At 40.1% G+C, this 16,034-nt stretch overlaps 1 protein-coding gene across 4 annotated transcripts in view; it reads right to left on the minus strand.

Moving 5' to 3' along the window:
• ADAMTS18 (ADAM metallopeptidase with thrombospondin type 1 motif 18) overlaps positions 1 to 16,034 on the minus strand; it is a 78,221-nt gene that overhangs the window by 22,473 nt on the left and 39,714 nt on the right. For all 4 annotated transcript variants that reach the window (XM_041468655.1, XM_041468654.1, XM_041468656.1 and 1 more), the window contains 7 exons: positions 15,472 to 15,625; positions 14,346 to 14,441; positions 13,257 to 13,405; positions 7,684 to 7,856; positions 5,682 to 5,812; positions 5,418 to 5,541; positions 4,108 to 4,352 (listed from right to left, as the gene is read on the minus strand). In XM_041468655.1, coding sequence (XP_041324589.1) covers positions 4,108 to 4,352; positions 5,418 to 5,541; positions 5,682 to 5,812; positions 7,684 to 7,856; positions 13,257 to 13,405; positions 14,346 to 14,441; positions 15,472 to 15,625 — 1,072 coding nt within the window. The remainder of the gene's footprint in view (positions 1 to 4,107; positions 4,353 to 5,417; positions 5,542 to 5,681; positions 5,813 to 7,683; positions 7,857 to 13,256; positions 13,406 to 14,345; positions 14,442 to 15,471; positions 15,626 to 16,034) is intronic.

Here is a 16,034-nt window from a genome sequence, read left to right on the forward strand (position 1 = left end):
ACTATCATGTTTTTAAATTAGTTCCTCAATCCCTGGCCATGCAGCCTTTTTCATGCCCACATAAAGTCTTGTTTTCTTGTGCCCTTTCAGAATCTTTTTCAGTATTTGAATCGTGGAGGGTGACTGAATATTTCACCAAATGAATGTCCCCAGTGAGCCCCACAGGTGACAGAGCCCTGTGGGAGCTTTCCTTCTCCAAAGGATTTTCAGCAGCTGGTGGTGCCCACTGACAGCCCTTGTTTGCAAAGCTGGATAATTAATGATAAATATACTGAATGTTTCTCCTCAAGTTAAATATCTTTCAGTTAACATAAAAACATTGAAAAGGTCTTTAAAGAGGAATAACTGACCTTGGATTATCTAGGTCTACATAACAGATAAACGAGCTGAAGGAGCTCAGCTACATTAAAAAAATAAAATAAAATTTCTGTTTAAGATGAGACAAATGTGCTACAAAAACTAGATTTTAAAAAGCTGGTATCAATTTCTCATCCTAGGTTAGCATCTACCTTATTTTTATACCTCTGACCACTGACCATTATTTCATGTAATCTAAACTGGGCCATTTCAACGACTGTCTTCTGAATCTATGAATATTTTTCATTTCAGCTTTACTGGCTTTTGAAAACCCATAATCACCAAAAATATCAGTAATGTTAACTTCAGAAGGACACTGATACACAAATTCTGAAGGACATCAGTTTACTGGGTTTTCCCTTCCCCCTCTCTGTGAAATCAATTCCTGAACAATCCAGAAGGGATCCTGATGAATCCTAAAACCTCATGGTGCATTCACCCTTCCAGCAGTTGTGCTCAGGAAATACTGGTCATGCATATTAATTCCACATTCATCTCACAATGTTCTCTTCAGAAAATATTTGGCCACTGCAGTTTGTACTTTTTCTCCCACAACCCAGTTAAATTACAGAGTCACTACTCTGTCTTTTTTTGTATGATTCACACCCATAATTACATATCTATAATATATAGAAGTATAGATATGGAGGGGAGGGTTTGGTGAAATTCTAGGGTAAATAAGAAGAGCACTCTATATCTTGTTCTGTTCTCTCACCAATTTTTGAATAGTGTTGAGGACTGCAATGTCTGATGAAGTGAAACGTGCTCAGCTGAGCTCTTGAAAAGCCTGACAGAAAAGCAGATGCAAAGGAACACACTGTACAATGAAATATAAATACACCACATCTCACAGAACTGCAAGGCTGAACTTGTGGTGTGCAAGGCAATGGGAAATTTAAAGATTTTTTTCTTATTTGCATCTCCTTCTGCTCTCTCAATACATGCTTCAGTTGTCTCTTTCCAGAAAATATTTTGGAGGATGACTGCATTTCAAAGGAAGTGATTGCCCTGAGCACAGACTTGCCAGACCTGTCTGGTCCCATCCTCTCCTGGGAATGCTGCTCAGAGGACGTGCACAGCCTGAGCTTCCTGGATACCTGCAGCCTGCTTTGCATGCAGAAACAAAGGCAAAAACCTGGACCATTTCAGCCACCACCCAAATCTCTACCAAAATTTTAACTGCACAATGAAATGGGCACGAGCTGTGTTAATCTGGCATTCAGTCATAGGTGAATGGCAATAAATACAGCTGCAAAACCTTCGATTTTTCAGCACACCTGAATAATAAAATCTCCTGTATTATACATACAATTTATCCACGTCCTCAATACCTGCAGTGCACCATTTTACTAGGGCTCACACTGTATTATTTTGGAAGAAAAACAACAGCCTTAATCTAGGAAAAAAAGTATTAAATATATTTTGAATACAGCCTAATTTAAAAAAAAAATTAAATATCTAAAGATTACAGGAAGAAGTTGAGGTCCAAACCCTGGAAAACCTTATCTTACATAAAACTAATGTAGTTGAATAAAAAATTGAAGCAGGACTGTTTTGTGTGCTTCCTTGAAAATTATAGGTGAGATAAAAATGAAAACAAAGCTACACTGTAGTATGCTTAAACACTCCTTTTTTTCAGCTTACCATCAGTTTCTGGTATTTAGAGCTGAAGCAGGATTTGTTTCACTATTATGGCTGCAAGCAGACATTCAGCAATTTTGTTTCTCAAAACATATTTCTTCAGTTTTCTGGCATTTTTGCTTCTTAGAGTTACTGGTAAATTATAAATAATGCAGATCTCTGAACAGAAAATTCTGCTTTTTTTTTTACCAAAATTGAGCTTGCTGAATTTTGCCTAAACTATTAAAGAGGAAAAAAAAATCTTAAATCCAGTTCATAGATATGTGTAATTGGGGAACAAATAACTTTTTTAGCCATTAGCATCCCCAGCTACCAATGCCAGTGGTGTAGGTATTTCAATAAAAATACAAGGAAAGCTTAAATAAGCTCTGAAAGGAGCAACAGCCTTCAGTTAAATGTTACATCTTAATAAAAATCTTTAGCATAATTTGAAAGGATGAAAATAGAAGTGTTATTTGGCATTAATTTCTTTTCTTTAATCTTTATTCTGCAACGTATGTGCATGATATACAGCCAAGTCTTCCTGCAGGCAATTTATTATTCATACTTCAGCTCTATAATAATAATAATAGAGCTCAAATCTACTTTGGTTTATGACAAATAAGATTTCTGGGAGTTCAGCTGAACATTTCATAGTATTTGTAAGTGTGGTGGTTTTGGTGTAAGGCAGATGGTTTGCAGGGAGGGAAGCATGTCTGTAGCTTGTAGACCAAACTGATCAGACTAAAGGAAGATCCCTATGAACACACACCCCCAAAATGAAAATTCTTCAATGAAGAAAAATGTTGCAAAAGGCATTGTGAATTCTGATGGCAATTTGTGGAAAGACAAACCCTTAGCCCGTGTCAAACTGCCTGTTCTAAAGCTTGTGCTCACTCTACAGAGGTCTAACACGCCCATGCTCCAGGGCCTTCAGTAGTTCCCAAGGACACATTTCAGTCCATTACTCAGCCAGCAGGAAGAGCAGCAAAGCTCTTCAGTATTCCAAATACACACTCCTCTGGACACTTGTGAAAGCTTTAATAACCCTTGAAGAATATACTTCATGTCCCAGTCTGTGCTTGCTCTTTCTTGGTTTAACAGGCCCAAGCTGGGCGAGGGAGCGGATTCCAGAGCCTGGGATATGGGATGGGGGCAAGGACAGCAGGATGCTGTCATGGCCAGGGGGCACAGCACCCACTGCCATGCTCCCCAGGGGCACTGCACGTTCCAGAGTGCTGCTGGAAGGTGTGGGAAGCAACTGAATCCCTGCTGGGGGTGATCCTTCCTTCTCACTGGGAAGGAAGGATTCACCAAAACAGACCGAACAGCTGAGTTACAAAGCCAAAGAGAGCTAAAAAGGGCAAACTAATGGAGCTAACAGGAAGCAAAGCCCTGGATGATTCAGCCAGAAATGGCCCTTCAGATATTCCGATGCATTTTAGACGAAAATCTAGCTAAGCAACCTAATGCAGAAAGAGGTTTTTCTCAGAACAGCGGTAGCAAAGGCCAATTTCAAAATTGTAAGGCTTGAACTAACCATGTAAGTACCAAGTTTCCTTTCTGCTCACAATAGTTTCAACACAGGACATCTGGCAAACAAAGCAGGTGACACAAATTTCATTGTGAGATAAACAGATATAATAGAATAACTGAACCGACAGAAATTCATTTTACAGGAACCTGTGTGTGGTATTTTGACTGCATTCCAAGGTGGCTGTGAAAATGGCTCCACTCACCTGCAGTTTCAGAAGCATTATTTGAACCTGTAACCACTGAGCATTGACACAATGGTTCCTTTAATTTTTACATTACTGGATTTTATTACATGCCATGTATGGGAGGCAGTCATAATCTCCATCACCACTGTGCAACTCAGAAATTATACTGTAGGGTGTTTTATGCACCTTCCTTTTTGCTGAATTTGTGACAGTTTAGTAAACTTCAGACCTCGCTAAAGTAGTGAAAGGCCTTTCAATCTAGCATGACCGACCACACAATTAAGTCTGAATGCTATCATGACTCAACACTATTCTTTAATCTCTCTGAGAGCCCCAGTGCAGAGCTGAAGCTGTCGTTACCAATTCTGTAATGGACATCAGGGCAAGAACAAACAGAAGCCAGGCTTACTTCAAAGACCAGCGTCTCATTAGTGGGTCCTGCCGCATAGAGACTCTCGGGATGGTTAAAGGAGCGTTGATAATCAAAAACTGTCCCGGCAAAAGGGAACTTCCCTGGCCAGTCGATTGTCCAGTCTCCTGTCAGGTAGTACCTGCTGGCCAGGCTGCGCACGGCCAGGTAGCTGGGGGAGATGTGCAGCTCCTGCAGCTGGATGCTGCGCGCGCCCGCCGGCACCGTCACCACCGCGTAGTAGTCTGTGAGGAGAGGAGGCAGCAACGTGTCGGCAGCTGGCACACACAGGGCTGGCCCATCTCCATGAGCCACTTTGAAAATTAGCACAGTTCAGAAGATACACAGCTGTTCTGACCCACCAAGTTAGCCCATTTTCACCAGGAAAAACCAGTTCTGGTTTTAACGTCCCCCCCGCCCCGCCCCATGCAGCCTGTAATCAGAGTAACTCTGAGGTATTTCAATTCCTGAAATTTTTCCTTGTGATTAAAGGCAAGAAAAAGCAAGTTCACCTTAGAAAAATTCAGAACACACTAATGGTGGCTCCACTGTAGCTTCTCCTGTAGTTCCCTACAGTGGTTGGAAGGTGCTACTGCCAAGCACAAGGGCTGTGAGGTGAGGTGCACTGGGATGCAGAGTCTTCACAAAGCCCTGGATAGCAGAGGATCTCCCTGCTGCCAGCCAGGGTTGCATTACTACATCCTGGACAATTTCCTGGCCTATATTACTGCAGTAAGGACATGTCTTATGACCAACAGCAAAGAGATGCTCAAAATACCCCTGTGCATACTGAAATCTTATCTGCGTTTTATGCCTGAAAAACTGCAGCATGGTGAGATTATTTCCCAAGAAGCCTGTGACAGTCCACTAAGGAAAAGTCCACCTCCCAGTGCCTGGATCTTCTACTGAAACAGCTTCCAAACTACTTAATTTGAAAATGGACATGGAAATACTGTCATGTTTGGCATTATGCTGTTTTATATGTTCCACAGTCATCCCAGTCAGAGCTGCTGACAGCTATTTTTTCACTTGCCTGAATCCTAAAATCTCTTTTAAGAGGAAGTTCACATGTGTAAAGGGAAAATGTGGCTTAAGAAACAAGAGAATTGTTTAACCGATGAAGACTTATGCTCACAGCCTTCTTGTTACCAAGAAACAGGAGAAATGTGAACTCTCATCTCACTCTCCCTGTGATTTTCTGCTCACATCTGGACCCTCAGCCACTGCCTGAATGAGTAAGAAGTCATATATATTGCATGGGGACACAGCAGAGCAGTGAGTTGATGGTCATGGGGAACAGTTTTCCTTACCATTAGCTTTGTGCTGGGTCAAGTATTGGCCTTTAAAGAACTTGCACGTTGAATTATCTCCTTTACAAACTCCACAAGCATCCAACACAGCTTTGGAACCAAGTCCATGATCACACCCTACTTGCTGCAACCAAAAGGCACAAGTGAAGGACTTAGACAAAAGGGAATTTGAAGAAACAGCTGCATTTTCCCTAAAGGAGTCAATTGCCCACTAATAAAGAAAAGATAGACATTAGGATTGTAAGGAACTTAATTTTATCTTACTTCACATATTCCATCAATACAAACATCATAGTTATTTGGAGAACACAGAGTTCCATCCTTCACTTTGCTGGACATTGCAAAGAAAAAGTCAAAGTCTTCAGCTGTGCAATACAATTTACATCTGTCTTGCTCTGGGGAGAAAACAAACAAACAAACAAACAAAAAAAAAAGACAAGGAAGCATTAGCAGACCTGCTCTGTTAAAGAGATAAAAAGCATCTTAGCTCTTGTTTCTTCCTGTATTCTAGAAGATAAGCTACCAGGATGAACTGTGCATGATGACAACTTAGGACACCAGATGTAGCTAAATAGAAATACAGCTAAATGAAGTACTTTATATTGTGCTTTTTTAAAAGCACACATGAGTTTGCTTGTCCACACAAAGAATTAAGAATTCAACCTCAGTGTAAAAGCATTGCCTTAGCCCTGCTGCTGCCTCCTGCTTTCAGTTCCACTGCATCACAGGCTCAAATTTCATTTTTATTAAGATAAATGGGAGACTGCAGTAATTATATCTGAAGTTTGTTTAAAATTTGGGAAGAGATAACATGGCACAAATGACCAGTTCAGCTGAAAGCTAGAACTGCAACCAGACTTCCCCCTAACAAAAGTATTTTTCCTCCAACATATCCCAACCATTGTCAAATTTCTCCTTACCCACGGGTAGTGTGTTATGCTTATAAAGGGCTGATGAATTCTGCACAGACAAAACCAATAATGAAATTATAAATATTATCACAACTGCTGAAATGCAGAGTTTTAATACAAATTGATGTGCAACAAATAAAAAAGTTTTTAAGAACATGAAATTGGATTCAAAAGTGAATCCTTTTATTGTTAAATCAGTAGCTGGATTTCCAGTAGTCCCTTCTACAGAGGCAAAGAATCTGTGGCAGTTTTGAAAACCAGATCATGTTTCCAGGATGGCAAAAGTAGATCTTGGCAGAGCTTTTACAAAGCAGCTGAGAGGAGGGATGGGCATTTTCAACTTGGACACATCTTGCTTTCGTCTTGCTTTCAACAATTACGCCCCTTGTCCCTAATTTTAAGCCTCTTTTACTAAACACAGCTCCTCCCATTAAAACCAGTGTAGGCCACCTTAATTTCTATTAAACAAGATGTTATACACATCCACTGCTACACGCTGTGAAACCTCTTTCCTCTGTTCACTGGCCTGTTAGGATATTTTTAAATACCCATGAAAATGTCCACAAGGACATTTGGAGGAAATATAATCATGCAATGAATGAATGTGCATGTATATATTTAATTATATACATTGTCATCAGAACCAAATTTGTTCATGTGCTAAACAAAGCAGCTATGACGTGAGAAAATTCAGACACTTTTATTCAAGTAGTGCTTTCAAACGGGAGAAAATATTTGTTTTAGCTGATAAAAGTGAATACTGATTCAAAATATTTGCAAAATTAAGATGCATAAAGTAAAAATAAACTTGCTTGTGCAAAATAACAGAAATAGTTATTGAGACCTGAACTTGATAAGGATCTCTTAGTAAAAGATGACTTTTAAAAATGTATGAGAGTACATTGTTTGCATTTCCACTTCTCATGGGACCGTAGCAGCAGAAAAGTCAAAAGGTTGATTTACTGTTACATTTTGAAATCTGAGAACATTCCAAAAGAAGGAAGATTCTGGTAGTGTTATTGTGGAAGCTTACTTTTCCCATGCTGAAAATTCCATGGAAATTGTTTTGCTTGGGTTTCAGACTAAGCAATATGAAATATAAAATAAGAGAGAGGAGGGTGGCAAGAGCCGGGAGTCACGGTGAGGACAAGGACTCGAATTCCCAGCCCAAATCCTTCCTGCATGTCCCTGCAGGCAGGATCACACAGCAGCCTGGCTCCAGCTCTGCCAGAGAGCAAACACACCTCAGGCAGACCCGGGAGCCTGTGTGTGCTCACGGGGGTGATGCTCACCCGGAGCACACGGGTGAATCGGCGCCCAGAGCTCCGTGTCCCTGGGAGCAGGGCCACGCTCACCTTCCACTTTGGTGTAGGGCTTCCACTTGTAGAACCAGCCCCGGAAGGGTTTGCTGTTGTACTCTGCACACTGCAGGGCTCGGAAGTCCAGGCTGCCTGCTGGGCAAGGCTGCTTATTGCAGAGCTGGTACACACGGCTGGAACCTTGGCAGAACTTCCCACCGTACTGAGGCCTGCAAAGCAAAGAGAAAAAGATCATTCTGCAAAGTCTCCCTTTTGCGTGATTGGCGTGTTGCACGTGTGTGAGAATACAGGGAACAGGAGAGGACATTTGCCCTGGGAGATCAGTATTTCTTATATGGGCCATTAATTTTCATGGTTCCTAAAACCAAGCAAAGCAGTTGACATGAATTATCTACTTGGATCACTGCAGACTCAGCAAAGATGCAACCATCTAGAGGTGAGTCATGTTTGCACTAATTTAAATTTATAGGGCTATTTGGTACTGGCCGGGTTCAACCTTGTTATACAGCTATTTTTACTCTGCTGTAACCAAGGAATGAACATGTGCAAAGAATTACCTATCACAATTAGAGTTAATAAAGGATAACATAACACTGATCAAACAAAAAGAGAATGAATGATTACATTTGCTTGTTCATTTATTTTGTAAATCATTTTGAAAAAATGTGCTTTTAAATAGTCAGAAGAAGGAGAGACTGTGCATAGTTGTCCTGCTTTAGGAAAGTGCTGGAATTTTGAGGTAATTTTAAACATGTCACATCCACTTCAGCAAACCTCACCTGGGCCTTTCCCTTCATCCTGGCCAGAATGGAAAGAGCATATTCTATTCCTTTGCTCATAGCTCACATTATCAGAATATTATTTTTTTAACCATTTGGTCTATGCACAGATACTGTACAACAATGTAAAATGCAAGAGTTGCTCTTTTGAACTTAGCAATTCAGTGATGTAATTTGTGCAGTTTCACAACGCTCAGATACACATCTGCAAGCACTGAGCCAAGTCTTCAAAAAAACAAATTCTAAGAACTCTTTATTGTATTACACATTTCCAGGATCGAGCGAAAAGAAATGTACCAATGCTACACTTGCACTTATTTATGTAATGACTTTTTAAAAAATTTGGGAACTTACATACTTGAAGGACAAGATATAAACTTTGAGTGGACAACTTTGCCCATATTATACACACATTAAGGAAAAAACCCCGAATAATATAAAAGATACTGAATAACAGTAATATATTAACTAAAAGCAAAAATTTAAAATTCTAAGAGTACAGAATGTGCAATTGAAACATATTGTTTGTTGAAATCCCTAAACACTATGCTGTAACTATTCCCCACAGCCAAGGATCCCATGCAACTCCTGACTTGCTCATGCTGGAGTAGCATGGAGACAGCTCTGTGCAACGTGGAGGAGAAAATCCAGGTGCTTCTTCTGTTTGCTGTGGTATCAGTTTTAACTCCCATATGTCTAACCCTCTAACCAAGCTGGGACTTGCCTTTTTTATGTTTTACTTATACAATATCTGCCTTTTCCAGAATTCTGGGCTGCAAAACAGTCTTTCAGAGAAAGAGATGGAAACCCACCTGTTACTGTGTTTAAAACTGTTAAATCACCAGTGCTGTGGAAAAAAAACACAACTTCCACTGACTTTTCCTGAGGTCACCTGCCAGCTACACTGATACTGGGTATAATGGTGAAGGTCTCAAAGTCAAATTTTCTGTCCTAGTTGGTGGCAATCCAGCCTGTGAAGGACAGGGAGGATATGGAACATCAGTGAAATCAGGGAATGTTTATGTTGACTTTGAGCAATTGGTGAGAGCTTTGAGTTAAGGCAGCCAAACTGTTGGGTGCTGACTCAATTCCCTACAGACTTTCTTTACAGCTTCAGCACATGGAGGATTTTTGACCCCCTTCAACCCCAGAGAACAAATCTGCTTTAGTGTAAGGAAAAGAAGCAACCTCCTTCCAAGTAAATGCCACCAAATAAGCAATATAATAGAATTATTTATGGCTAGATCGTGATTTCCAGCTGCACTCTTGCCTTTAAGGATGGGACAAAATTCCTCCAAACTAAGAAAGCTCTGAAAGAGGCATTCTGTTTCCCAGCTCCATTACAGCATTTTAATATTACAGCACATTCCCATTACTGAAACTGTTGGCTTGAGAGTGGTGGAAACTTCTCCACCTTCATTTTTACCAACAAGATGTCAGTAGGAATTAAGTAATTCACAGGAAAAGAGATGGAGATTTACAAATACAAACTCCTGTGGAAATACTATTATCCACACTGAGAAAATCATGCTTTTCTTGAGGATGTTTGTAACACCATTAGGTTTTGGGTGGACTGCCTCCTGAAGCTGCTGGTGTATCCACACTTAGAGTGGAAGGCCCTGCACAAAGGATATTCCCGTATTTCTGTATTACAGTTCTCCCAGTACAGATACAGCCTAAAGCTTTCACCCCTCTGTGACCCCCTCCAGAACTGACATAAACAGGTTGACCTGCATGAGGTCTTCCTAGGATAATCGGAAAAGGGAGAAATTTGGTGAGAAAGGCCAACAAGAAAATGTCTCCAAAGATAGATTTGGAAAAGGAGTCTGAGTGCAAAATGTAAGTACTCCACTCCATATAAGACTCAAATACTAAAATGCTACAAGAGCAGCTTAAATTAATTCTAGAGTACCCTTCTAAGGGAAGAGTTCCTAAACCATGACATTCACTGCAACACAACAGAGTGTAAAATCCTGAAATTCATGTGATCAAGGAAAGTATTTCATGCAATGCCAAATGAATTAAGACTCTGAAATTCCAGACTCCTAATTTTCACTTTTGTAATAATTTAATTTCATGTAAGAACCCTTCTGCTCATCTTGTGCCCATATTATGATAGTATCACAAAGCTTTATTATTCTGCATGAATCTGAAAGGTCTACAATACCTTTCACAGTATTTGTTTTTTAGAAGTATTTTAAATGGCATCAATAATTTGCATCAGTTTACATCTCACATTTTCTGTAATCACCATTACAGATGTTGTATACAAAAGATTTTAAAGTGTGTTCAAGCATTTTGATTCAGTCTTTTGACTGCACACATGCCTACAACTCCATTCTGCTCTGCTGAACAATGCACTATTGTGAGGTGTAGGATGCAGTCCCACAGATATGATTCAGGTATTCATTTAAACCTCTCGGGCACTCTTCAGGTTCTTTCCCAGCCAAACTACTAAATTATGCAATCAATTTCTATATTGGAAAAGTACCTGAACTGTAAAGTGCTGTGGTGTATGAAAACCAGATCCATGAAATTACACTGTGACAATTTACAGGAACATAATGATTTTAGCAAATCTGCCCAGCTCTGTGGCTGCAGGTGATCCCCATGGGTGTTTGTCAGTGAGAATTTGTGCACAGCTCCAGTGGGAATCCCAAAGCCATACCAGAGCTGTTTGGGTGTGGTCACAAAAATTGGTGTGCCTGAAAATTGGCAGGAGGATGGGAATTGAATTGCTTGGATATTATTTGCAAGGGGAGGATTTCACAAACTCACACAGGTAACAAGATTTCCACATACAACAGCCTCATGTTGTATTCCTCACTTGCCCTTAAATTTCTGGTAACGTGGGTCACCTTTAAATCACCAGAAACTGAGACATTTCCCTCAATGTTCATAAGATGTCAATCATTGTAATTTCATTTTAGAGTCCAGTCAGTTCTTCACAGATCCACATCCTTGTTCTAATCTAATTTTCAGAAATGTCATTCTTTGTCATTTTCAAAATTTTGCTATCCAAAATCATCTATCAAGCTTTTGAACAAAACAAACATCAACTCCTACACAAATCTGGAATAGGAAAAGTGATATAAATATATCACATATAAAATAACATACACATATTTATGAAAATATATAAACATCTGAAATACGTTTCAGGAATTCAGAAAGAAAGGAATCATTATTCTGAATTCCTGTATATTTTTAGAGGTTAACAATTAAGAGGGACTAATCCTTAAATCATTCTGTGTGGTGTAGCATTGAAAATAGATGATATTATTTTTCTTCTGATTCCACATTCATACAAAATGCTGTGATGTCAAATACAGCTACCTGGACATTTGTGCACTGTTGTGTGGCTTATTTATACTCCTCTCATTCCATCAATGTAACTCTGAGAGAGTTTTCTCTGTGCCCTAGCTGGATTACTACTAATGCAATGGAATTAAATCTAGTGTGAACATGATCCAGCTCTGGTACCAAGTATGACTTGGTTGCATCAAATCTAACTTCATTAGAACAGACAGTTCACTCTGAAGGGAAGTTCTAAATGCTACAGCAGCTGACACACTTCATATTGAAGAGATTCTGTTTGAAGCTCCCAGAAATCTTTATCAATCACTCCAGTGCACCAAACTGAACCATTTCTACTACTGGACACTCTCCTGTCACACCAGGAGAGCAAGGGGGAGCTTTTGCATAAATGCAAAGAACAATGTGCAGCATTCAGCAAGAAAAGCAGGGACCAAAGCAGGAAGACCAAAATAAATACATATGTCCTCTAACTGAGACTCTGCATTCTTGTGCTGAACTGCTTAACAAAGGAAAATATCCAAGCAATTTTATTTAGGAAAATGAACTGAGAAACAACAAAAAAGGTTGACAAAACACTCTGCTACGGATCTGCAAAAATTGGCTTGACTGAGGGTAATAAAGACTATTTTAACTAACTCACATTCTCCTATAACATAGTATATGAAGCATGGATATTATACTGCAACACTGTATAGATGAGAGGCTTCTTTACAGCCTCATATAAACTGTGTCATATTTTCTCTGTTTTTTATTACTGCAGTTTAAATGCTGCTTTTACTGTGTGCAATGAGGAATACATGTGTCTATGCCTGCTGAATTTGTGAATGAAATAAAACAGGGAAATCCTTCTTTTCTGGTAAGCTGCAGTGAGTTGAGTACTTGGGAAAGATGCTGGTCAGTTAACACTTTTAATCTACTTTGAAATGCTTATTATAATGAATAGTATTTACAGAGATAACATATTAATTAGAGGCAAATTAAAAAAATGTTTCATGAGTTAGCACACAATTCCAGGATTCAGCAACTTTCATTTGACTCATGAAATATAAAAGAATGCAAAGAACATGACAGACATGCAAAGACATCTGTCCTTATCATCCTGGACAATATGATCTCAGTAGAAGTCTTAATAGCTTTTAAGATCTTTTTCTCCTTCTCGTAGGCTTGTAAAAATGTCTGTATGGTGCTTCCTAAAATTTAAAAGTGTAAAATGTAAAAATGTCTGTATGGTGCTTCCTTACTTCTGCAGGTATTTGATAAACTGTAGCATCCCAAAATAAATGAAGTTGGGCTGGAGATGTTGAGCTACTCCAGCAGTCTGCAGCCTGCAGGCTCTGCTTTCTGGTGTCAGGACACAGAGCTGTCTCCCAGCCACGGACTGCTCGTACTGGACACGGGGGGAAGCCTTGCAAACATTTCCACACACCTTGTTTCCCTGCAGAAATGGACCGTGCTCGTTTTCTGCCCTAGGAACATGAATAAAAATACTGCCTTTCCATATCTATGTCTTACTTTGGGTTATTGCAGTGTCTTTCTTGATAGGTGACCCCCGCTCCGCAGGTGCGAGTGCACTCGGACCACTGGGACCAGGCAGACCACTGGCCATGGACAGGCTTGGGCCCGTGCTCACCGTACCGCACACACTGCCCTCTGCGACACCACTGCAAAACAGGGACACAAAACACAGTCAGCAGCACCGGGGAGATGCAAAAAAAGGAAAAAAACCCCAAAATTTAAAAGCCCCAGTGCTTGATCCTAATGCGGTCACCCACTGAACTCAACGAACAGCTCACAGCGGGACAGGGACTCTGGAGTGGGACATCAATCCATACCGTGCCATACATAAGTAATGTTCTAATATTTGTCCAAGTTTTGAGCTGAAGATCCCTGAGGTAGCAGATTTTCAAAACTGTTCTCTTGAAGAGTGCTTTTTTGTCTCACTCTTCCCCCAAAAATCCACGCTACTTTGTGACCCTGAGCTGCAGAGCCTCAACACTTCCCGTGTAATTTACACACAGCCTCCTAGAATTCTGCTAACGTGTCTCCCTTTTATGATTCAATTAGGAAATGCTGCACAAGGAGAAAAAGCAAAATAGAACACTCGTCAGTAACTTCCAAATCAATACGATGTACTGCTGGAAGAAACCTTATAGGTAAAAAAATATATTTTGCATAACTACAGATGAGAGTAAATTAGAAGGTTTGACTCAAATAAGCTCTTTTAGTGGTGATCTCTGATGAAAATATGGCCTTAGTACAGCAAATAGTATGGCTTAAGGTATGCTCATATCAGAGTGGAATTGGAAACGGTGATCTAACTCCTGTTATAATTCATGTGTTTTCTTACTGATTTAGATTTGCCAGAGATGTCTGATCCCCCAGCTCCTTGGGAGAGGCTCCAGGCCCTGCCATCAGACAGGCAGCATTGGGAGGCCACATCCTGAGTATGCATCACAGTGGAATCATTTACAAAGCAATCTCAAGGTCTAGGATGGCAAATCTGGAGGGATCTGACTGAAATTTTCATGGGACCTTTTATTTGACCAAACGCAGTCTAAACTCAAGACAGGATGACAATATTTTATTTATAAAACAACGTACCATACTTATACCACACGCTGTTCCTTCTGCTGCAGGCATGAACTTTGTCTCACACCTGTGACCCACTTTGTGACACCAAAGGGATTTGCAGATATCCTGAAAAGGAAATAGTACTCACTACAGTGCTCCTAATTTCCATTATTTCCTGGTATTTAAAAAGAGTAACCAATGAAAAATGCTTTGCTACCTTAAAAGACGTATAAATAAACTTTTCTGAATTTGGAAAAGCCTGGGTTAAAGTTTCCTAGCACAGATGTACCCTATATATTGCCTTCTTGTTTATGCACCATTTCACTATATATTTCTTAAAATTATATTGAGTGTGAGATTATAATAGAACACAAACAGTGTTAAAAAGTTCATGGCTAAAATTTCATCGTGTCTGCAGGGACTATAATACTGTGAAGAGACAAGATTTTTCTAAACCACAGAAGATATCTGGAAAGGCAGTCTGTGCACAGTGCTGTTCACTCCCTCTTCCTTGTCTATTAGCTGTGGAAGAAACACAGCTGCCACCACTTGAATAATGTGGTTGGTGTATAATAAATCAAAATACTCCAGGATAAAAACAGGAGTAAAAGAAATTACCATGCGTTTTTTTCAGAATGAGCACTCCGGCTTATTTTAAAAAATGCCTTCTCTGAAGAGACCAGTAAGGAGTGTAACAGTCATTAAAACAATAGGTTAATCTAAATTAATCATTCATCATGAAGTCAAGAGTATGAGTTACATTTCATTGCTCTAAAATAACCCCATAGATCTCTCCCAGACTTTTTGCTGTCATAAAAGTAAAACACAAGAAACTGAGTCCTTCTTACCCCACGCAAGCTTTGATCAAAACTCCACTGCCTGCTAATTTCCCTTAGCACAGCAGGCAAGGGTTCATGGCTCATGTGGATTCAAGTGCCCCCCTTATGACTCCTGGAAGGAACACATTTCCTTCTGAAACTCCCCTGGGACTGGGATATTCCTCAAAAGAGGCCAGTACCTTCAAAGCAAATTGCCAAGCCAGATAAGGCAGAGAAACAGCCCAGGCCTCAGAAGGGCCCTGTACTTCTTGTACTTTTTCAGTGTACTGCAGTTCTCTCATGCCATTGTAACTTCCCAAAAGTGCATCAATAGGTACCTTTACAAAGCTGAGGTTGCACAGTTTTGCTTTCATTCCAAATTGCCATTTGCACTGGGTATCAGCATCATAGATCTGCCCTGGCAGTTTGTCAGGGTATTTATACTGTCCTGTTTGCTTAGGTTCATCAATCAGGCAGGCAGCTTGAGCTGTACTATAATGAGAAGGTAAATTAATCACGACTATGATCTTGACATCAAAATATTTTAATTTGCTACAGATCAGCACAAATACATAATATGGTACACAGTACCTTTAACTAGTTTTAGAGGTATGCTCTGAAACAAGAATATCTATGTGCAGGAACCAAAAGTTCTTGACATCTTGTTGGTAGCCTGACCTGCAAAGTTTTAAGGAAGCAGGAATTTCCAGGCTTTGGGACTGTTGTGACAAGAAGAAAGAATGATGTCAAATTCCTTGCCTCCCTGTATTCCTGGATAACCAAGAGCGAGCTGACCTCCTCTGCTTCTTTGCCATCAGTGGATTCCCCAAATCAGGAACCAGCAGAAGCATCAGGCACAGTGTCCCATTGCAGCATCTGCCCTGCGTGGAGCTGCCAGGAG

The sequence above is a fragment of the Pyrgilauda ruficollis genome, unplaced genomic scaffold, assembly GCF_017590135.1.
Source record: "Pyrgilauda ruficollis isolate IOZ18807 unplaced genomic scaffold, ASM1759013v1 scaffold223, whole genome shotgun sequence".
Lineage (NCBI taxonomy): Eukaryota > Metazoa > Chordata > Aves > Passeriformes > Passeridae > Pyrgilauda > Pyrgilauda ruficollis.